The following is a 24,240-nucleotide window of genomic DNA, read 5'->3' as shown; positions in this document are numbered from 1 at the left end:
ATCAAGTCACGGCTGAGGATTCTGAAAACTTTCTTTAATTAGAAAATGACATAAGGTTTAAGATTCAAAGACAATCCAAACAATGATTCCTTCTGTCACTATGATTTAGCTAACTTGATGATATGAAACAGTCTGGTAAGGACTCCAGTGAAATCCATGTAGAGCACCGTCGCTGACATCCAGTACACAGAGTGGCTTTAAAAGAGGTTACGATGCGTTATCAAATGAACAGGGTCATATGCTGGCTTTGTTTACAGTCATAAAACTCTTGTGCTTATACTTTGAATATCTAAAATATACATTTTATAGACAGCATCATGCTCATTCTTGCATCACTATATATTTGCATCAGAAAATAACTCATTTAGGTAAAACAGACAAGGGACAGCAGTCAGGGAAATCAAGTTTTCCTTGTATGGGAGTGATTAAAAAAAAACAAACAAAACAACTCAAGAGTTAAATAATCTTGGCCTCCAAAGCTAAATATTACATTTTTAAGAGAGGATGAAAGGCACAGGAATGGTTCAGGACATGGACACTGCTGTTCAGGTGAATAATGAAGAAAAAAAGAAGGGATTTACATGAGTGCAGCACATTAGGTGTTTTAAAATATTCCTTTCATCCAAATTTCATTTTTTTGTTTCCTAATGGATGTGTATTAGATAGAATAAATTAGTTGTAGTAGCTCATTAATTAGTGTTTGCCTCCTCTCAAACAGTGTAAAGACAAATGTATTAAAAGCATGCATAAACTGCTGGGTGGGTGGAGTTGATCTGGTGGCTGACTGACAGAAGCCCCTGAAAGTTTACATTACTGTGGAGTGAAACACTGAATACAATCAGCTTTAACAGCTTGTAAACAAAAACAAAAAACCCTGATGGACAGTTGTTAACACAACCCTCCTTCAAAAAAGTATGTTTTTCCACATTATACCTGCATATTCCAGAGTCCACTCCATTAATCACATTAATGTCTCCATTCGCGAGGAATGGACAGATGCAACTCCATGAACGAGACTGTGGTTTCTTCTGAGAGAACAGTGTTTCTTAGACATAGAAACAACAGATCAAGCTATCTGAGGACCAGCAGTGTGTAGGGTGTGACAACAGAAAGGCTGAGTCAGACAGGCAACGCTTGCTGAGTCATCCGCAGACCGGTGTCACAATCCTGTTGGACTGACGGGCTGATATCAGTGACCGAGTCCGGGGAAAGAGTCGACCTGGACTGTATCCTGAACAGCTGATCCTTGGCTGGTGTAAGAGATGCGAAGCCTCATTTTAAGATTGACCTGAAAGGAGAAGGAGGACTTCAGATGCACAGCACTTGACTGAGCACTACACCAACCTGTGATTAGAATACAAACAGCCTGACAGGGCACATATTAGAATGATGAACTCTTCCTGCCAAACAAAATATTTGTGCAAGATGAGAAAATCCCATCTATTTTAGCATTTCCACACAGAAAATCTGATAGGCACCCAGCCTATCAGATTGCAGATACAGTCATGCAGCACAATCCATGGAAACTGTTGGTTTTTTGACATAATTTGGCTAACAAACATTTTAATCTCTTTGAAAATTACCTAAAGATAAAGCTGATATGAAAATGCATTTTTTTGGTCACTTTTATGATTTAGATAAACACATTAAGTCATCCCTGCATTTATCACCCCTCAAAAATCACTGACTGTGACTGAATGTAATATGAAGAGAAGACATCCCAAGAAAAAGTCTTTGCTATTCATTAAGGGAAAACCTCAGATTGCCCATGAACACACAGACAAAGACCAGGCCTTTTGGAATAATGTTGCTCTGGACACAAAAGATAAAGATGGATGTCTGGGGCTCAGAGCAAAGAGAGCTTTTCAGGAGAAAAACCTGAAACAGGGTGGTGGAAAGGTAAGGGTTTGGACTTTCTGCTTCTGGTCCCTGTCTTCTCTTATACATTGATACAAATATGAAATCTGCGGAAATATGAAATCTGTGAAAAGGTCCAGCCATCCATTTTCTTCTGCTTATCCAATTTAGGGTTGCAGGAGGATGGAGCCTATCTCAGCTGTCATAGGGTGAGAGCCTGGGTACACCCTGGACAGGCTGCCAATTTGTTGCAGGGCTAACACAGAGAGAAAGAGAGACAACCATTCACACTCACAACCAATTTAGAATCACCAATTAACCTAACGTCATGTGGGAGGAAGCTGGAGTACCTGGAGAAAACCCACCGTGCACTAGGGTTTAATATTTTTCCCAAAAATCACATGAATCAAATCCCGGGAAAAGACGAGCCATTTCCCGAAAGCGAAATATGTTAAAGTAATCTATTTCATGATACTTTCTTCACATATTAGGCCCGTATCCTAATTCATGATTGTTAGTAAGCAGCTGCAAATGAGGAAAAGAAACACTCAAAACAGATATTTGAACGTGCCTGAAATGAAGAGTAATGCTTTTCGCATTAAATGAACCTTTCTCTCAATATTTCCTTAAATTTAACATTCTGAATCTTTCCTTAGTTTCTGAGTCAAATCAATGCGCGCGACTTTTTTCCCGGGTTCTCGGGAAACGGGAAATGGTTCTGATCGCATTTCCCGGGAATCCGGGGTCCCGGGATTAAACCCTACCGTGCACCAACACAGTGTCCACCAAACACGCATAAGCTCATCTGATTGGAAGCCAAAAACGGTGAGATGTGAAAGGTTGCTTAAAGCAAATGTCAGCCTATCTGTCCAAAAGCTGTTGAATGAAGAGTGGGCCTTTTTAACAACATGATGAGCCCAAGCACACTGGCAAATTCACTAAATACTGGCTCAGGACGAAGGAATGGAGCAGCCTAAGCAAGATAAGAAGAAGTCCAAATTTGAATCACGTTGAAATGTTAAGTGAGTTGAAGCAGGCAGTACAAACCCTCAAGCATTTTGTAGCTGAAGGAATATAACGAGAGAAGTTACAAGAAGTACAAGAAGAGAAGTACAAGAAGTTACTTCTGCTAAAGGGCACAGTACTAGCTTCTGATGCCAATGGTGTACTTACTTTGTACACAGATGAATATTATATCTTGATATTCTGTTGAATAACTGATTAAACACTTTCACAAAATGAATAAAGTGTGGTCTGCTTTTGCACAGTTTCAAAGAGGAATGCATTTGTCAAAAAAGCCAACAATTTCTTTGTACTTACTTTTTCACATCATTTCTAAACAGTGTGTGAATGCCAGCATTACTTGTGTGTATGTGTGTGTGTGTTTGCACCACCTTATTTGGGTTGTTGAGGACCACCATCTGGGTCACTTTAGCGGCGCCTCTTGCAGGAAGAGAGTCCCCGCTGGGGGCCTTCATGTGTAACTGGACACTCTGGAAGGAGGATCAAATGAAGCTTTGAAGTTGAAAGCGCTCAAACCCACACAAGTTGTTCAAATCCATTTGCTGCACTGATGTTTACCAGTGAGATGTGACAGGGCTAAAAGTGACACCTACCAGCAGGGCTGTAGGCAGGAATATTAGAAATGCAGAGGTCCTGAACCCAAAGGTTTTACTAAACAAGCTGCACACTTCAAAACGTCAAATCTCAAAGCCCCAGAAACAGTATTTCCACAACAGCAGCTACAGCTATAAGCTGCACATACTGGTCAAATGTGGGGAGGCAGTGACTCTTGAGCAGCAGATTAATCATTCATCAGTTTCTGATTAACAGGATTTTATTGCTGGCACTGATACAAACCTTGGGCACTGCAGCTTGCAGGGTGAAGCCTCTGATGTCTGAGTCAGTGGAGTTGGAGGCGGTGAGTGTGATGCTCAGGCCTGAATCGGACTGTTTCTCACAACTTAGTGTTACAGTCACGCCGTCTTTGTCATACACACTCACTGTGGGAGCTACAGAAAACACAGACAACAAAACAGTCCTTTAAAGGACAAACTTGAGTTCAACGCGATCCACCTGGTTTCTCCTATTATTGTGACATTTTAGAGATTATCCTGTGACCTGATTCAAACACATTCTATAGCTGTGCATCCAAAATCATTCCCTGTTTCCTGCATCTGCAGCTTTTTGAGTGTACATCAGAAGGTCAGACCTGGCATAATGGCAGTGGGCTCCAACCCTCCCAGCAGATCCAGGAGGTCTCCTCCAGCAGTGCCAGCTGTGCCGATGGGCAGAGGTGCTGTGCTGCCCAAAGCCGGGCTGGACTGCAGAGGCGGCTCAGAGCCACCCAGCAGGTCCAAGAGATCACACACCTGAGGAAAACCAAAGATCGGAGGTGATAATCCAGCTGACTGCACGCTATTCAAATCCATCCACATGTGAACGACAACTAAACAGAATAAACTTTATCTAAAAATATCTTGAAAAGTTTGCAAAGCACTATGATAAACATGAAACTGGACCCCTGAATTTTTTAAATCCTGGTGCATGACAGCAGACCACTGCTGTTAAACTTAGCTTACCTTCACTAGAATTTGATTCATATAATAAAACAGGCAGGGAAAAAGCAATAAAATATCCCCGACTGTTCATAAAGTTTCCCTGAATTAATGAGACCATTATTTTTGATGCATAGCCCATTACAGAACAACACACTAACATGTTTAAAGTAAAGCCGACTATCACAGATATTAACCAATAAAATCTACAGGGAAAATAACACCGGAATGCGTTTATAAAACAACACTGAAAAATGTATCAAAACTTAAAAATATCTGGTTATCACCAAAAAAAAAGAGGTCAGACCCAGACACTGGAATTGGTACATCTGTTCAAGAGGTCAAAGTGCGGCCCTGACTGACGTTTTTGTCATCATCTTGTACCTGGTTAGCAGCCTGCTGTGGCTCTGCCTGTTTGACTTTGACTGCTAGATTCTCCTTGACAGTCTCCCCTGTCGAGTCCCCGTTGGTGTGACCCTGAGAGTTCTTTTCAATCACAGGCATCCTCTCCAGCACTGCTGCCCTGTGGAAAGAAGGACTGTCTCAGCTCTTTCAGCCAGAAAAATGTATTTTTAGTTAGTAAATTCCTTAATGGCTATAATGAGAATATATAAGAGGCCAAAAAAAGCCTCTATGCCTCATTTTTTCTTGCAAAGAAACACAAAAATACTGCATACAAATACTAGAAAACGTTGTAGCCATTCTGTTGAGTACCTCATATGGTCATATTTTTTGAAGAGAGCATTGTATTCAACTGCCCTCTGCTGGAGCTCCACATCTATACAGCTGCCGTAGATGCTGACGATGCTTCTGATTCGACTGCCGGGGGTAGAGTCATGGAGAGAAAGAGAAGCAGTCAGGGCACTCACAGGAACACTGTTTGCTGTTTTCTTTGTGTGACACAAGAGTTTCTTACTCCACGTTCTCAGTGATGCGTGTGCTGAGTTTCATCGTGGCGGTGAGAGCAAAGCCTCGCGTTGACGGGGACGACATGTGGGACTGCAGGACCACTTCCAGGACATCCAGGACGTCGTCCTCTGTGACCTGAGCAGCAGAAACATCAGCACAAGGTTTGAAGGCCAACAGCACATTTTTTAATTCCAGAAAGAAACGCAACACTTGTACTGAATTTATTTATTTAGAAAAATATATAAGATTATCCTGCAGAAATGGAAAACTTATATTTATTTACTCAGTAACTAAGCAATATTTTACTGCCACTTCTTTCAGTACTTCAATGCCGTTTTTAGATCAGTTGTGATTTTACACTGACTATGGAAAGTTGTGGTCACTTGTTTTATCACTTCTCTTCTCCTTCGTGAGCTTCCGCTCACTGCTGCTGCACATTAGCAGCGCTTCACTAAATAGAGAGTTAGAGAGAGGCACGTAGGCAGCACCACCACGTCCCCCTGCATGTACTGGCTGACTGACTCCAGTGTTAGCAGGGAGTCAAATGTTCACCTGATAGTTTGACCTCTGACCTTCCCCCGACCTCTGTAAACACTTTACTGATGAGTTTATGAGCTCGATCACTCATTTTGGGTCAAAATGAATAAAACACGGCCTTTACTGTAAATTTTCTTCATTGGAGGTGTTTTAAAAGAAGAAACGAGGGTATGCTCGTTGGCTAAAAGCTTGTGATTGTCAAGTCATGAGCCAGTGAGGGTGAGACTTCTTGGTCAGCTCCATCCTTGTCAAATCTGGTTTTAAAACACGAAGATTGCGACGCTGAAAGCGCTAAAACAAGACTTCACAAGCCACTTGATGTCACTGCGGCTACATCCATACAACAACGCACAACAACGTGGTAATAAAGTGAGAAGTGCTGCATAATAACTCAACACGTTTTATCAGCTTTTTTCTGCATGTTGGAGTGTGTGTAATTATAAGTTTATGAAGCATTTAATCAACTACCGAACTACTAAAATATTCAGAGGATGAATATTTGAATTGGAACAAAGAAAACTGGCTCCTCTCAGTGAACACCATTATTACTAATGTTCAGCTCAAGTTCAAGTTTGAATTTCTGCTGGTGCAGCTCTTTCTTTCTCTGCCCTGAGTTATCGTCGCTCATGCTGATTACATATTTATTCCCAGCTCACAGCTGTAGCCGTGACTGCAAAGTACATGATTATCTTTGTGTGAGGGAATTTTTTTTTTTTTTTTTTTTGGGGGGGGGGGGGGGGGGGGGGGGGGGGCTACAAGTCGTGTGCATTTAGAATCAAAATGATCTAACAAAAAAGTTGGATTACTAATCTATTGTAGCAGTGAGCTATAAATAGCAACAAATATGAATGAAATAAAAGCATAAACCAGTGTTTGCTGTGCTCTGTGTACCTGCACAGGTTCCATCTCCTGACACTCTCCTCTCAGCAGCAGGTCTCCATACTCTCCTATACACCAGCACGCCACCTGGACCAGAGGTTGCTGCACATACAAATATTACACTCACAGCTGTGTCCATACAATATACTTGCACTATAATAATACATAAAATATGTCAAGTTGTCAGATTGGCTTGCAAAGCAGTTAGAAACATCAGAGCCATTTTCCCCAAAAGCTGGAAAAATGGGAATCAGTGCTACGCAGTGGACACATAAATGGCTACTCATCCAAGATAAATCTGGTTGCATCAGCCAATTTCAAACTGAAAGCAAAGCTACTGTCAGTGCAGTGAAACCAAACCAGCTCTGTCTGATTCAAGATTATTACAGTCTTTTCTCTTAAGAGGGAAATTCATCTAAAAACTCTAATTAGCTTTAAATTCAATGATTAAAAGTTGGCACACAAAATTATGACCATCTTTCATCAGTGGGGCTGTGAACCGCAGCCCACTTTCACTGACCAAAGTCTGATCATTCCCCCTTTTGTTTAACATCACCATAGCCGCAGTCATATATCAGTGTCTCTTTTTATGATTTTCTTTTATCCTGATAAATGCTGCTCAGATAGGGGCAATTTTATTGAATACATTCCAGGAGAATAATTTCAGTGAAACCATGCAGACTCACAGACCTGAGAGATGTCGTTGTGCAGAGCCCGGTATAGTTTGTGAACGGTGTAACAGTGCAGCTCCGAGGTGTTGGTGATGAGCTGAATCAGGTTGGGCACCGTTTCGTCTCTCACATCGCCCCCTGCCTGGCAGAATGGATATCAAACATAATACACCATACTTAAAAAAAAAAAAAAAAAAAAAAGCCTGTGGAGATGAGGTACTTATGATCCCAAAGTCTAATTTTTTTTTTTTTTTAAAACAAACTTTTTAATGTAATCTAAAGTAAGTCATAATGCATTCAAAAAGAGTTATGGAGGAGGACCCTATATAAGAGGCAGCATTTACCGTGGTGAGGACATGCAGGATGGTGTCAATGTGCCAGCGCTGGGAGGGAGCATACCTGACAGGGACAGAGACACACACTCAGCTAACTCAGTGGTACACACATACGCACGAGCACTACCGGATCTGCTGCTAACGCACGTTCAAACAGAGAAGTGCCTCAAGTTGTCGAATGACACACAGTAGAAACACAGAAGGCTATTCACAGCCACAGTGCCACTCTGACAGGAATATCACTGTGAGTGGAGATGGACACCGAGAAAGAGATGTGGTACATACAGCAGAGACAAGCACGGAGACTTTCCTCGTTACAGCTTCGACACTTACATCTTTTTTCATATGCATGAATATACTGTATGTGCTCACATGCATGCAGTGGTGGTCAAAAGCTTGTGAACCTTTTAGATTTTTTTTATAACTAAAATGTGACATAAAACACTGGGTTTTAACACAAGTTAAATGACAGATAATGGAAAAAAATATTATATCTGGTTATTAACTTATTGAGTTAAATGAAGGTGAATAAGAAGCTTTCATTTAGTGGGAGTATAGTCACTTGTGAGTGGGCGCTTTGGTTCTGTATGAACGGGGATCCCTCACACTTGATGTTTATAATCAAAGCACAAATAAAGGAGATCTGTGGGGACTTCAGAAAAACAATTATTAATATGCTCATCTAGCAGGAAGGTTACAAAACTATCTTTAAAGAGTATGAACTCCACCAATCCACAGACAGACTGTGGACAAACAGAGGAAATTCAGGATCATTGTTACACTCCCCAGGAGTGCTTGGACAATAAAGATCAGATCGCTCAGAGTGAGGCGTGTAACAGTCTGGTCTGAAAGGCACCCTGGGTAAATTTCAAGCAGCTAAAGGACTCTCAAATTGGTTGTGTTCATGAGCCCACCATCTGGAGAAAACTGAACAACATGGCAGGGCAGTGAGAAGAAAAAGTCTGCTGCACGTCTGCAGTTTATTAAAGATCACATGACATACACAACAACCTTATGTCTACTGTGAAACATGGTGGTGGTAGCATCAGGGTTTGGCCTTGTTTTGGTAGGATCAATCTACAACAGTGGGCAATTTGATAACACATCAGAACATTTATTTGTAAAATAAAATGAATGCCAAGAGAAACTGGGTCACGCAGCAGCACAACAACCCTTAGCACACATGCTGTTCAACCAAAGAATGGTTAAATAAGAATGCTGAGCCAAGTCAAAGTTGTGAACCTAATCCAACAGAAATGCTGGACATGAAGTGACCAGTTCATAAATAAGACATCAACCTTTCAGAGTTGAAGCTGTTCTGTATGAAGGAAGGGGTTAAAATCCCTCCGAGCTGGAGGATCAACAGTTAGCATAAATCTAAGTGGTAAATGGACTGGTTCTTATGGAGCAATTTTCTACTCTAGCTGAGCACTCAAAGCACTTTATACAACACGTTTGCATTTACCCATTCACACCCATTCATACAAGCACTTCCAGCTAAGTGCTTATTATCTAACATTCACACACATTCATACTCTGGCAGCTGCATCGGAGAGCAACTTGGGGTTCAGTATCTTGCCCAAGGATACTTTGGCATGCAGACTGGAGCAGCCAGGAATCGAACCACCAACCTTCCGATAAGTAGATGACCCGCTCTACCTTCTGACCCACAGCCACCCAATGTACAGTTGGAACTGCTGCACATGGGGGGGTTCCACCAAATACTGAAAACTAATAATTGCGTACTTTGGTCATTCACAAATATGCAATACCATCTCAATTTTACCAATACCAGAATTACCAGATATTCTATTTTTGTCTCATTTGTAATACAGAAAATTCTAAAGTGTTCACAAACCTTCAAGCAGCACTGCAGATACACTGATATGTCCTATGAAATACATTTCACTGTCTTCTCTGCAGCATTTCACCCACCTTTCAGCAGCAATGAATATACCACTGGCAGTTTGAGACCTGAGCTCGGGGGGGCAGGAGGAGAGGAAGCTGAGCAGCTCCTTCATCATAGAGCGGATGTTGGAGGCTGACACCAGAGCCAAAGAAAGCTCCAACGCACGGCTGGGGGGATTGGAAAAGAGAAATAAAGTTGGATATACAAGCTGATCCTTTGTTTTTGTGTTGTTGCAGCTGAGGTCAAAATGTTCTGAGCTGATAAGATGTTTGCTTGTTCAAACCCTCTGCATCCATCAATAAGTTTGTTGAAAATCCCTTTAGCAACACCCTGATCTGTCTGTAACGCAAGTCAGCAGGCAGATCGAAATATGTGGAGGAACTCTCCAATACAAAATATATCACAGAGGATAAATAGTCTTAGAGCAGCATCATGTTGGATTTGAGTGTATAGACTGGATCAGTAAAGATTTATGATATTAGTTACAAGCTACATTAATCATGCCAGCTACACAACAAAATCTGTTTGGCTTTATGATGAAACTAGAAAAAGTAGTTAACGTCAAGCTTTAGTGTGAGGGTCAGGTTGTTAGTGCAAATGATAGCAGCGAGTACCACAGGGAGAAGTTACGCCCTGCGGCTACCTGATCAAAATACAGAACACTAATGTTGCCAGATCAGTGACACTGTTACAACTTATGATTTATCAACCATACATGAAAATCAATTACTACTGATTGTGACCCATTAAAAAGGATCGAAAACATAACAGTAAATCACATTCTTTCAGAGTCATTTTTAACAGCCTCATAAACACGTGGGAGATACTCTAAAAGTTTATGGACCATCTGTGGATGCTGAACAGCTGAGCCAGGCAAAAAAACAAGGCGAGGTTAAAAATCACCGCTTGACAGAAGCATCCTGGTCCTTCAGGCAGTCTACTATAGTCCCACGGTGGCGCTGCACTGCATTATGGTCTGTCCCAACAATCTTTTGAAGAGAGATCATGGCGATATACCTAAACAAACACACACACACAAAAGCCAAAAATAATGATGGTAAGATTAAAGTTTCATTTGACATATTATAATGAAGCAGAATTTGCTAAACCGAGGTCACTTAGAGTGATTGTCAGGGGAGGCACATCCAATGAATAAATCATTAAAATTAGATTTCAAAAATGTCCAACCTAACAATACAGATTAATGACAAATGAAAATCTTAATTTTCTCAGCGTTCAAGGATAAATAATTCATCTTTCCATTTCAAATAACTCATGGACTGATCAAGTATTTATGTGGACGCAAGGGGAGATGTTATCTAGTCGGGCAGGTATCGCAGGAATAAACCTGTCGCTCTGCCACAGAGCGATTCAGAGGCCCTGCAGTTAGAAACCTGACAGACCTGTCTGCCCACAGGGCCCTTATAGGGACATGCCCAAAAGAAACTGCACAATAAAACCCTCAGGAACCTGCAGCAGGACTCCACAGTGCCTGCTGGAAAATAACATGTCCTGAAATTGAGAGCTCAGCATGAGCAGCGAGACGGTGACCTTCTGGTGTGGCTCTAGAGGAATGGCTCTAGAGAAAGTAATTAGTCAACTCAGACGATAAGAGCCTGTTGGGAGGTTTCGTTCTTTGCCTGTAGTGAGTTTTCTGTTAGCTTGAAAAGGTGAAATGACCCTGAGAGATAGGAAAGGGAGGAGAGACGCATTGGGGGGGGGGGGGGGGGGGGGGTTGGACAGGAGAGAGGAACAAGGATGTGAAGAGGAACAAACAACTAACCGAATGTTCCTGTCGTTGTTCAGGAGAAATCTTCCCAGGATGTTCACAGCCAGAACCTGCAGCACGAGTATGTCCATGAATTAATTAGTCAGGATTATTTTCAATGTATTCATATCATTAAACACAGTGTAGTCTCTTACTCTGAGGCCGCTCTCTGACTTGATGTCTAGCACAGTGAGAACAGTCTCATACAACACAGCATTGCCCACAGTCTTTGTGCTGTCTGTGTTAGTCGCCACCTGTATGGTAAACACACACACACACACACACACACACACACACACACACACACACACACACACACACACACACACACACACATTAGCAAAGCTAGTAGAGCTACGGTATATGTGCTGAAGACGTGTGTCTGTGCTGGTGCCTGCATAAAACATGGCTGTGCAGAAAAGCCAGATTGTGGGTGGCAACTGTCTCAAGAACTGCTCACACAAACAATGTGTGTGAATGACTAACATTATTTGTCACAGGAAAGCACAGATATTACATAAATAAATAAAATTAAAAGCATTTGTATCTATCTTTGTAAGAACCATTTTCATTAGTTCACATTTCCTTGAAGGCCTGTTTGAGGGTTAAGACTTAGTTTTAGGGTTGAAATAAGAATTAGGGTTTGACATTTAGCTGTGGGTTAAGAGGCCTGGGAATGCATTAATGCCAATGATCATCACACACACATCTAAACAAACACACCTCTTTGCTTATGCGTACCCCTCCCCCTACACACAGGGTGGAGCGAGCAGCATTCGCTCTAGGGGAATCATCAGCAACAGGACAACTTTAAACCAAAATCTGAGAACTGCTCAAACCATTTTAATCTCTGAACCACCCGTTTCACCAGCAGCACATCTGCCAGCTTTGAAGTGGGTTGGATGAACAGCTGTATCAGTAATCTTTATCATACAACAACACACGTTCATGTATTTGACAGACATTAAAAAACCTGAGACATTAAGCATGAAAAATTATTTTTGCTTCAAGATATATGCTGAAGTAATTTGGTATAAACATGCACTCTGGGGTACTCAGCCTGGGGTGGGAGGTGACTACCACCATGACTGAACAGAGAAGTAACAGCTGCAGAAATGTCACCAACAGAAACTGGGAAATATGCAGTGTTACAGTACTGGAAAAATAAAAGGTAAATCCATGAAAAAACTGAGTGAGTCACTGCCACATGACTCCTACAGAAACACCACTACATTTATAGAAACCATCCAAACTTGTACCTTCATACTATGACAAATTTCAGAGTTACAGGCCCTCGAAGTACACCTTAAAATTTGTCTTATTTTTTTTCCCCAGCATTTCTGAGCCCTCATAACTTCATAAGTACAGGAGATAACCACCTGACACTTTCAGGGCTGAAAACACATTTAAAATCTGTCAAAAGCTGAAAATCAATTTAATACCAACTTCAAGTGTCGTCTTGTTGATCTTGTTTTTGTCCAACACAATCTTTATAAGCAAGTTTGTGGGAAAATCTCAAAAAGTGCATTTCAGGTAAACTTTCACAGTCATACCACCATATGGGACAGGTGTCTGATCACGTGGAAACTTTTTTTTTTCTAGATTTGCCTGATGTGGACTGACCCAAAGAAAAGTTAAAAATGATACCAAAAACATTCAAGGAAATTCAGGTGAAAGTGAACGCCATACCTGAGCTAGCAGGTCGTTCATGGCGTCACTCGCTGCTTCATTGTTGTGACCGAGGATTCTCAGCAACCTCAAGATGCGTACCTGCATTTGGAGGTGTGAGAGAAGGAACAGATGGAGGCGAGTGACTTTGTCCACCAAATCAGCAGACGTAGGAGGAAGGACAATAAACCAGTGTGTGTGTGTGTGTGTGTGTGTGTGTAATGACAAAGAAATAAACTAATTTAAGATTTCGAGCCACAAAGATGCACACAGTAGTAGTAAAACTAATTCATGCTAGCCGACTCTGACTTTAACATGAAGTGTTGCTGTGATGTGTGTGTAGTTAGTGAAATGAAGCCTGACCTGCAGGAAGGGATCGCTGATTCCGGCCACATCATGGTCTGGAGAATAACCCGAAATAACGAGACCTTTCATGATCTGAACCAGATCTGGTACGGTCTAGAATACACACAGCACAACCACACATGTAGAAACACTGACACCATCTGATCAGGACGACTCTGTGCGTGTGTGTCCATCATACCTTCCTGAAACGCTCAAGTGATTCTGGGTTACACTCGCACAGCTCAGTGATGAGCACCACAGCCCCATGTAACACACCTGCGGGTAAATGGAACAAAAACAGCAGAGATAAACTGAAAACAGCATTTACAGCATGAGACGTGTTTACTGTGTGTGTGTGTGCGTCATGAAGTTATATTAACCGTGGTTCTTCTCAGTGAGCAGGCAACGAGCTGAGGGGGCAAAGAGCTCTCCCAGATCCTGGACTTTTCTCACAATGTGAACAGCACACAAAGCAGCCTGAAAGAACAGTGGAACAAGTCATCAGCAGCATTGAATCACAAGTCTGAGTACATGAGAGTGAGATGTCACAAGTTTTACAGCTCATGGAGGACTCGAAGCCCATGACGGCTTTATATAGGGAACAGTACACATCCTAAAACATTACACTATGTCAAACTAAATGATCACAATGAATATTAAACTCTACGACTGCAGAAATGGATCCTACATACATTAAACACTATCCTTGATATTAATGTTTAAATCAGTGTTTTGAGTATTCCATCGAGCTAACTAAATCAAACACAGCACAATACAGATTTGTTTAAATTGTGACTTCACTGGTAGTTATATTACTATTGGTAAGAGCTGCTGGATAAATAATTGATACCCTGCAGAAGGCCTCACCTTCTTTTTAATGTAGGAGTTGGAGGCTCGTAGCAGCCTGTTAATCTCTGGTGCCAGATCCCTGCACATCTCAGCTGACCCCATACAGGCTAGTGTGCAGAGAGCCAGAGACTGCACATACTGGTTACTGTTAGCCAGGTCACTGAAAAACACACAGAGAAACAAAGAAGGGCAAGTAGAGGATCAGGCATTAATGAAAATCAATAAATGGATAAAAAAAGTGTTCCGTGTTTTATTTAAATCATGTGAAACTATCCTTTGTTTCTCTAAAATATCCAGCACATACAATAAGACACTAACACAGCTGTCATAAACTGCACCACCTTAGATGAATTATAATAGGCTCCAGTTTGGGTTACTCTTACTTTTTAATGGAGTTGGTGATGAGCAGGCTGGCATCCTGCTTCTCATCCAGCAGCATCATCGCTCCCAGGTATCCTACACGCTTCTCACTGTAGCGCGGGCTGGCAATCATCCGAACACATTCCATCTAATAAGAACACCAAAATGTGAAAAGTGAAGTAGCGCCCCTAGGAAAATTCCCTCCTATTTAACCACTCAACTGGAGGTCCGTCTAAGCTCCAGAGCAGCAGAGAACAAGGATTCAGTGGCCCACTTCCAGTGTCCACCCTCACGGACTCACAGGCTTTGGCAGACTTTGCTCGAGGGAATTAACAACAATTCGCAGTGTTCTAGTAACGGTAACAGTACAAGCTTACAAGCACATACCAGCAACATCACTAGTATTACAAGGGAGCATGTCATGTCACTGCGTGCTCAGTGCTTATAAGATGCACGTGCATACATTAGGACTTCATGAGCTACTATGCTGTGATGAAGTGAGCCCAGACCCTCAAGCCACTGTGATGGTTTCTCACCCTCCTGGCCCATTTGACCCCAACAAACCCCATGACAGGCATTATAGCCAAATCCCCTCACCTGACCAAAGTGAGCTGGGTAACCCAACATGTGCACGTAGAGCAGTTTGGCCAGGTTGTGCGATCGCCCTTCGTTGTCGGCTTGTCTGAACTGTGCCCGGATGGTTGCGCACTCCCTCTGAATGACCCCCCGCTCCTCACACTGCGTCCTGGCTGACCTAATGGCCCGGATCATTTCCTGCAGGGGGACTGATGGAGACATGGCTGTGTGTGTGTGTGTGTGTGTGTGTGGTGGTGTGTGTGTGTGTGTGTGAGGATGTGGGTGGGGGGGAATGAATGGAAAGATGTGTTGGTATGCAGTGTCGTGTGAAGGAAATATTACATATTAAGAGAAAACAGTTTCACCACACTACTTTGGATTTAATTTGCTGTAACACTTCCAGCTGTCACTACACTGCAGCATGCATCCAGAAAACACACACACAACTCAAGATGGAACAATTACAAACCAATTTAAACCACAAACACTTTTTTTTTTTCTGGTGACAGGCTGATGGAACACAAATAACCATAAAGTTACTGCCATATACCTACATTTTAATTCATCTGACCTACTAAAACACAATTAAATTAACGGGTTAACTAACAAATCAGCATGACTCTCGCTTTCGGTAATGAAATGAGCCAGAGGCTAGCCCACTGACCGAACCGAGCTAACCTTGCAGAAGCTGTCAAGCCTGCCATGGAGGAAACAGCTCCTGAGCTAGCTGTGTTAGCATGACAGTCCGTTTACGGAGGTGGTTTAAAACTGCAAAGTAATAACATACCTCTACAGTTAACAGAGCTGCCAGTTTGTGAAAAGTACAGCCGTTCAACCGACGCCCCACCAACACACGTCGGCACTCAGTTGACTGGAAACCCAATTACTGTCTCCATCTAGTTAGCGTGAGCAGAGGTTAGCACTCAGTTTCCTGCCCCAACTTTCAAAATAAAGGTCAAATTGAAAATGATTTCATTTTTTACAATAAAAAATGAAGCAAAAATAAATAGAACTAGAAATGCAAATGAATACATAGATTTTTTTATACTCTTCTCAGTAATAAAATGGGCCCTTTTCATGAAGGGTTCCTTACAACTGTTTCAGAAACACAATTATTTTAATCACAAATTCACACACGTGCGTGTAATAGAGACTTTCACCTTTCAAAATCACAGGAGTAAACAATAAAATCACCTCAAGAATACGTGCACTCTCATTATCACCACTCAATTCCCTATAATATGTCACAGACCAAAGAAGTTCCCTAAAATTTATAAGGTTACAAACGACAAACAGGATTGTGTTTATAACATGCAGGCTTCAGCAAACAGCCGGTTTATAACACAAAATACCCTGAAGAGCAAAAGGACCAGACTACCAGCTATGACATGTATGGCTCTGACTTCCACAGATGCAGATCACCAAAAAGCTGTAGGTGGTTTTGGACAAAAGACAATCAAGCTTAGCAACATATGCATAATAAAACATGCCAACCTCTGGAAACAAAAAAAAAAAAAAAAAAAAAAAAAAAAAAAAGAGTATAGCAGGCTTTTATTGTGAAGGCAGAAGTAGTTTTCCTTCTTAGTTTCGTTGACGTGACATTTGACCCACCTTAGCTTATCGTACCTTTTCACTACTTCCGCAATTGGATCAGTCATTGTGGGTGGACTCCACCTGCTCTGCGTCAGGCGTTTGAACAGGTGGATGAAACATTGATGAGAATGTGCAGCAGGCAGCGCCATACTAATAGTCCGCAGTGTATGCCACACTTAACAGAGACTTTATGAAGACATCAGGAAATTACAGATTCTAATAGGCTACAAATATGTTCATAATTCAAATTTTGCCAAGGGACGTGAAATTCACACCACTGCCAACGCTACATTTTTGGAGAGTGTAGAGGGAAAGTTGTTTATGCACATGTTTGCTAATGGGCTTTATTCAGCCTCCCTGTCTTCATCTTCCTTCTGAGGCTCCTGGTTCTCCTGCATTAGTGGGCATACCACCAAACAGAGCTGTTGCAACAGATAAGTATTTTTTTTCCTGGAAACAACTGAGGAAAAACACATTTAATATAATAACATTTGCTTTAACCTCTTAACCCCTTTAGTTTGACACATCACCACAATGCAGTGCACGCGAATGTGCTTTCGAGTGTCTCAGAGGTTAAATACCAAAAATTAAACGACGGCGCTCTCTAATTCTGCCCCTTACAGTGCTACCATCAGACTGTAAAACAAAACAGCCACAATAATGTTGCCGTACCCAGAGTAAAGGGACAGCAGACAAATCAGTGGCTGTTTTGGGCTTGTATGAGGTTTCACAACCTGGAGGATGTGAAACCTCATACAATTTCAGAAACAGTTCTACATCAAAACAATATAAAGATGCAAAACTAAAAAGTTGAAAAATTTATACTAATGTGTAAGGAGTGTGTAGTGCTCATGAAAAATAAATAGTGTATTAATAAACTGGTGTTGCTAACATGCCATTAAAGCAAACTTTCTACAAAAAAACTCAAGTGGACCTAAAGATATATTATTTATATAAACAAGTTGGCTTAAGGGGAGGGAGAAGGGAGGTAAAACAGCTGGTTTCAGAGAATGAATGAACTACAGGGCTGCACCAAGCGCCCACTATATGATAATTATTGACTGTTTAACTGTGAATCATACAAAACTACTCTTATAGAGTCAAATAATAAAAATGCAGAGCTGAAAAATGAGTAGTATAGGTTCTGTTTTGAATTGTTTTATCAGTTTCTATACCTCAGTGGGTAGATACATGCAAGGCTCTCTTATGAACAGCACAATCTGTGACAGTGATGCTGTAGAAGGAGTTCCTGCAACCGACGTAGTTTATGTAAATGTCACTGATGCACAACACCAGAGGAAATTCACCCATCTGAATGTTTGGCTGCACAGAGATCACAGGAAAAAAAAAAAAAAAAAATGTAAGTGTCAGTCTTCTCAGTAAACAGTAAGGCTGCAATGGGAGTGCTGTGAATCATGGCCAGCAGGCATGGTAGATGGCCTTCCCTTGCAGCAGCAAAACAGCCTGAAAGCAGAACCAAAGACATCATGGGAACAGCGCAGATGGTGTTTGCTTAACATGTGGACCTACTTTAAGAGGAATAGTTCAGAAAATTTCCTAATGCTGTGAACCTGTTCACCCATATGGCAATAAAAACCTTCTGATTCTGATTCTGATTCTGAAAATAAAGAAAATAAAAACAAAGCAGCCCAGGTTGAAGTGAGGTCATCTTACAAGAGGAGGGAAATGTTTCAGGTTTTCCTCTTTGATTTAAAAAATAAATAAATAAATGTGTATTTAGTTTCTCATTTTCATTCATTTTTCATTTCTTTGCAAAACCAACAGGATCCAAAATAACAAAATAATCGTGGAAAAATATATATATATATTTTTTTATTTATTTTAAAGCCTGTCATGTCTGGTAGATCTTGCAAGCAGAACTGTGATCTGAATGCGTTGTTGTGCCAAACATATTTGCTATTTCAAGATGAGCTCTATAGGTTCTCAATAGGCTCTTCTTGTTGATGTTTTAATCCTTTATTTTATTTATCTGAGTTATTTTTCCACATACTATGTAACAGCCAGAGCTGACAGGCTGAAGAAGAGGAGAATAAAGAGAAGAAAAGGGGAGAGAGAAAGGGAGCAAAAAAAAAAAAAAAAAAAAAAAAGGGGAAAGAGCACAAGTCTATTAATCAGATAGTTCATCACTTTAACATATAAAAAAATACTATCAATACTTGCAAAAATAAATTTGTGTGTGAAAAACAAAACTAACAAAGCATGTTACGCACACCAACAATTTTGTTGAGTTGTGATTGAGTGGGCGTTTGTGTCTGTGTCATGTTTGTGTCTGTGTCATGGAACGTACTTACCAATGAGGGCAAAACGCTGCAGCTCCACCCATCAGAAGCCAGAGGCAGGTACGGAAAGCCCCCGGAAACCCAGGCCACCAGCAGCCCACCAAGAGCCAGGAAGACCCCCGGCCACTCAGTCCAAAGACAACCGCACACCTACCCCAGCAGACGGGAGAGGGTGGTCTCAGACGGAGCCCCCCCAGTCGAGGAGCGAGGGCTCCAGGGAACCCAAGGTGATGAGAAGCCAGCCCCCCCCAGCGGCCAGCCCCCTGCACTGGCCGGCGGCAGGGCCCCCGGGCCCACGGCACCCAAGGACCGCCCGACCCTCCACAGAGCCCCCCCCCCACGCCGAAGAAGCCACCGCAGCCCCGCACCGCACCCCCAAGGGGGGCAGGCCAGCACCCACGCCAGAACACCCAGCCCCACCCAGGAACCCCGAGGCACCCCCATCCCAGGGGGGTAGGGGGGGGGGAGGCAACCAGCAAGGAGCGGCCAGGAGGCAAGGCACAAGGCCCAGACCCAGGTCCAGCCATACATACAAACACACCCAGACACCCGTGTACACATTTTCAATTCAGAGGTAAAACTCTTGATTTACTCCAAAAATATTAATCAAAGCACAGCAACACAAGCAGGACATGGAGGGGGGGGGCAGACCATCTGCGACAAGGTGAAAAGGAGCCACTGACCCCTCCAAAGTGGGAAGATCCACAGAGATCGACATAATCCATGACAATACTCAAATATTTCAAAGAAACATTAGAAGTAGAGAGGAGAAAAAAAAAAGTTTGAAGCCTATATACTTAAATAACCATAAATAACAGTGAATAATCAAGTCAAGGGCTTTACAAACACTATCCTGCCGTAATGAGCAATTATTTCAAATTCCACAGTAATTATGAACTCAGATATCCTGGAGCCACTCTTGACATGCTTTTTGAACCACACATGAGACATGGACCAGCACTGTCACGACATCTAGGGCCAGCAGAGGGCAGCAGATACAACTGAACAGTTGTGCTGCCATTTGATTAGAGATGCAGAGGTCTAATGAAGTTTTTATTACATCTAATAGACAGCTCTGTAAGAACTGCTCTGTAAACGCTGTAGAAAAAAAAGTATATATATAAAATTAGCAGGCTGCCTTTTGCTTTTTACCACAATAGCCTATGAAAGTTAGAGAAACATAGAGATTCCTCATTTTAGCAAAATCCCAGCAAAGACTTCACTGATGTCAGATATAATAATACTATAATTTTCCTGTTAACCATCAAAGCCTCAACAGTCTCCCAAATAAGTATTAATCAAAGCCAGCTCACAATAACTCTGGACAAAAGAGCCAAATTAGTCTTTCATCCCACACAAAGCATTAAGGGGCATTAACATGAATGAGTTAGTTTGCTGGATTGGGCAGTGCAAAGATGTGGATTATAAGTGGGATGAAGAGCTATGAGGGACTGTAATCCCTCTTTCATGCTAGGATCATAAATCCTGTGAAAAACAAGGGGACTGCAGAATGGTGGTAGCTTCAAAAACAGTAGCTCCCTATTTTGGCGTCAGGCGTTAAAATTATTTACAAAGTGACGTTCAAATTTAAGGATGTTTTATAAGATGACTCGAGGGGAGGAAGAAAGGAGCAACAAAGCATTTTTCTTTATATCTAAATAATGCTTCATATTTTTTTTTACCAGTTAAACAGGGAATTTGTAACTCAGACACATTGGGATGGATGCTACTTCAGCTTTTAAAAGCTACAAGCCAACCAATAAATAAGAATTTACAGTAGAACCAGGTTAACGGACATTCAGAAATCCTTAAAAACAACACATATACTTTATTATTATATCTTAGGACACAAATGAAAACAGGCATTTTGTGAGTAGAAGAAGAAGAAGAAAAAAAAATCCAATTTACATTCAGCTGCAGATGATTGTGAGTGTGTGTTTTGCCTTAAGCCTTTTTAGCATTAATTATAACTTCATAATTTTGTCTGATTCAACAATTCAGCTTATCAGCGCAGCACCTGTGGGCCGCTGAGAGTCTCACTGAAGCTCGACACCGTGCTCTTTCTCGGCCTTCCGGTTGACGTTTTTAGGACCAGAGAGTCACAAGTCAAGACAGATTCCAAACAGGGATCCCTGCCAGCACAGCAGGATTTCAAACTGATGAGGATGTGATGGAACGAGCCGGCGGCGAGAACGCTATCTGAATTCTGACAAATTGTGTGGAAAAATTGTTTAGTAATTAATGCTTCCAATTATTAATTAATAACTCTTTTTATTAGCTAATAGCTTGTAGAACCTCCTTTGGCAGCAATAACTAGAAGCACTTTTATTATTCTGTATGACTTTATCAGTCTCTCACATTATTGCTGCTGTGCTTGCTGACCTGTTGCAGGACCACAGCCAAGCTTCAGCTGTCAGACAGATGGCCTCACATTTGACTCTAGAATCCTTTTGGTATACAGACCACTGACTCCTGGTAGTTACACTGATCGTGTTTAAGTTCCTGTGAACTCTTGGATGAACTCTCTGTTTTCCTTTTACAGAATGTGATAAAGGAAGCACCGAGGCACCTTTCCTGAGGATTTAGAGGACTCTAGCAGCTCAAATTATGGCTGGCTTGCAGATTCTTGCAGGTGACTTCACTCAGTTAGGAATCATCCTGATTTCTGCCCCTGCCTGCAAAGAGCAAATCAGCAGCCAAATCAGGAAACATGTTCCATGTATAGGAAGAATATAAACTATGGGAGAAAAAAACAATTGAAACTTATTTTTGGGAAAAGTCGCAAAAACATATGAAAGAGTTTTTAGATTGGATTTAACTAACGACTAAAGTTGTGGCTCTCTATATATTCATGAATATATAGAGTGGAACTCAATCCAAGATGGCTGTGGGTTGTACGACTTGCTTGTAGACTGACTTTTGTATGAGACGTCCTTTTAAAAGATCATTTTGATGTAGAACTGATGCATGTGATTTTCCTGCTGGTTATGCGGGGGTCATGCGAATAATTATCAGGTGTGAGAAGACATTTTTTGCACATGCAGAGTTTGCTGTTTGCTTTTCTGGCCCATAGCTGCCATCAAACAAGGGGGAAATGTCAAAGCAGGTGGCAAAGGTTTAAGATGATTTGACATAAATCACTGCTGCATAAGTTGCAAACGACATTCTTAGAATCGGCTTATCTGATGTTCGGTGCACCTTTGCTGAGAGTCATCCACTGATGGCTTAAAACAATGGAGAGAAGACAGCTCTTGTGAAAATAAGCTTATAATCACCATGCCTGAAATGACCCATTGTAGATGATATCGCCATGCTGCTCCCATTATCTGCATCTGTTAATGCACTGATGCGGTGCAATAATCTTCAGTTGTATTTAAGGACTCACACAAGCACACAGCAGCCAGCAGGCAGCAGGCAGAGGCCGGCACCTGTGGGGAAGGCAGCAGTGGAAGAGAGGCTCCAGGATGTAATTATAGAAAGTGAGAGGAATCGCAGCATGACTGGTAGAGTAGCTAACCAACACTACAATCCACAGATGCAAGAACCTGTGCAATGTGCAGTAAAAATAAAAGGAGAGGGAAAACAAGGGAATTTTTAATCAGCACATTAAATGCATGACAGTGATGTCATGCCATCTTTTCTGCATCATAATAAACAGATCCTGTAAGCTGTGAGGTGAGGCCTCCACAGATCAGACTTGTTTTTCCAGCACATCCCACAGATTCTCTATTGGATTGCGATCTGTGGAATCTGGAAACCAAGTCAACACCTCAAACTCGTTGTTGTGCTCATCAAACCATTCCTGAACCATTTTTGCTTTGTGGCAGGGAGCATTATCCTGCTGAAAGAGGCCACAGCCATCAGGGAATACCTTCTCCATGAAAGGGTGTACAGCAATGCTTAGGTAAGTGGTACATGTCAAAGCAAAAGCCACATGGATGGCAGGACCCAAAGTTTCCCAGCAGAACATTGCCCAAAGCATCACACTGCCTCTGTCGGCTTGCCTTCTTCCCATAGTGCATCCTGGTGCCAGGTGTTCCCCAGGTAAGCAACACACACACCGACCGTCCACATGATGTAAAAGAAAATGTGATTCATCAGACCAGGCCACCTTCTTTCATTGCTCCATGGTCCAGTTCTGATGCTCACATGCTCATTGTTGGCATTTTTGGTGGTGGACAGGGGTCAGCATGAGTGCCCTGACTGGTCTGTGGTTATGCAGACCCATACGCAACAAACTGCGATTCACTGTGTATTCTGACACTTTTCTATCAGAACGAGCATGAACTTTTTCAGTAATTTGAGCTACAGTAGCTCATCTGCTGGATTGGACCACACGGGCTTCTTCACTCCCCACATGCATCAGTGAGCCTTGGCCACACATGACCCTGTCACTGGTTTACCACTGTTCCTTCCTTGGACCACCTTTGATAGATACTGACCACTGCAGACCGACTGACCCCACAAGGTCTGCAGTTTTGGAGATGCACTGACCCAGTCATCTAGCCATCACAGTCTGACTCTTGTCAAACTCACTCAAATCCTCACGTTTACCCATTTTTCCTGCTTCTACTTTGAGGACAAAATGTTCACTTGATCCCTAAAATATCCCACCCACTAAGTGGGTGTTATTCACTTCACCTGTCAGTGGTCATAATGTTATGCCTGATCAGTGTAAACTGTAAGGTAAAGACCCTATAATAATAATAATAATACAGAGAAACATTTGTTTGACAGTGTAACTCTGTTCTGAGTCCACTCCCATGCAAATGCATGGACAGTTCCACATGGACCCGTCACAGAACAGAGGAGACCGAAGAGCATGAAGATGAGCTGACCAAAGCTGGGATGCAGGAGGGTTGCAAAGTGGCCTGCAGAGGCTGCTGCAACTGCATGTAGGCTGAAAGACCTTAAATAGCTCACACCATGAGATTTTCCCAGTGGGTGGGCAGAAGAAATCAACTAGTCTGCCAGGATTGCGGCTGATCTTGCCTCCACTTATCTTGCCAGAACTAAAACAAATTTGTTAAAGCCTCTTTCTGCAGAGTACTGTGGGGTTTACAGGTCCTTTAAAAGATTATTTTGACAGCTATTTTTTTAGTGTAGCAATGCCAGCCAGTGTGGCG

At 42.0% G+C, this 24,240-nt stretch overlaps 1 protein-coding gene across 1 annotated transcript; it reads right to left on the bottom strand.

Annotated features, from left to right (window-relative positions):
• Positions 1-22: 22 nt before the first annotated feature.
• Positions 23-16,148, bottom strand: ap1g2 (adaptor related protein complex 1 subunit gamma 2). The gene is made up of 22 exons (XM_030751718.1): positions 16,009-16,148; positions 15,243-15,445; positions 14,669-14,793; positions 14,304-14,445; positions 13,817-13,913; positions 13,636-13,712; positions 13,455-13,550; positions 13,113-13,193; positions 11,579-11,677; positions 11,439-11,494; positions 10,559-10,672; positions 9,682-9,822; positions 7,756-7,810; positions 7,431-7,553; positions 6,753-6,842; positions 5,332-5,459; positions 5,130-5,234; positions 4,800-4,938; positions 4,070-4,229; positions 3,718-3,869; positions 3,252-3,350; positions 23-1,288 (listed from the first exon to the last, which is right to left on the bottom strand). Exons 2-22 carry the CDS (start codon positions 15,441-15,443, stop codon positions 1,190-1,192), a joined length of 2,379 nt encoding a protein of 792 aa, XP_030607578.1. The 5' UTR covers positions 15,444-15,445; positions 16,009-16,148; the 3' UTR covers positions 23-1,189.
• Between the last annotated feature and the right edge of the window lie 8,092 nt (positions 16,149-24,240).

This window comes from Archocentrus centrarchus, chromosome 17 (genome assembly GCF_007364275.1).
Source record: "Archocentrus centrarchus isolate MPI-CPG fArcCen1 chromosome 17, fArcCen1, whole genome shotgun sequence".
Taxonomy (NCBI): Eukaryota; Metazoa; Chordata; class Actinopteri; order Cichliformes; family Cichlidae; genus Archocentrus; species Archocentrus centrarchus.
This window is presented reverse-complemented; position numbering and strand designations above follow the sequence as displayed.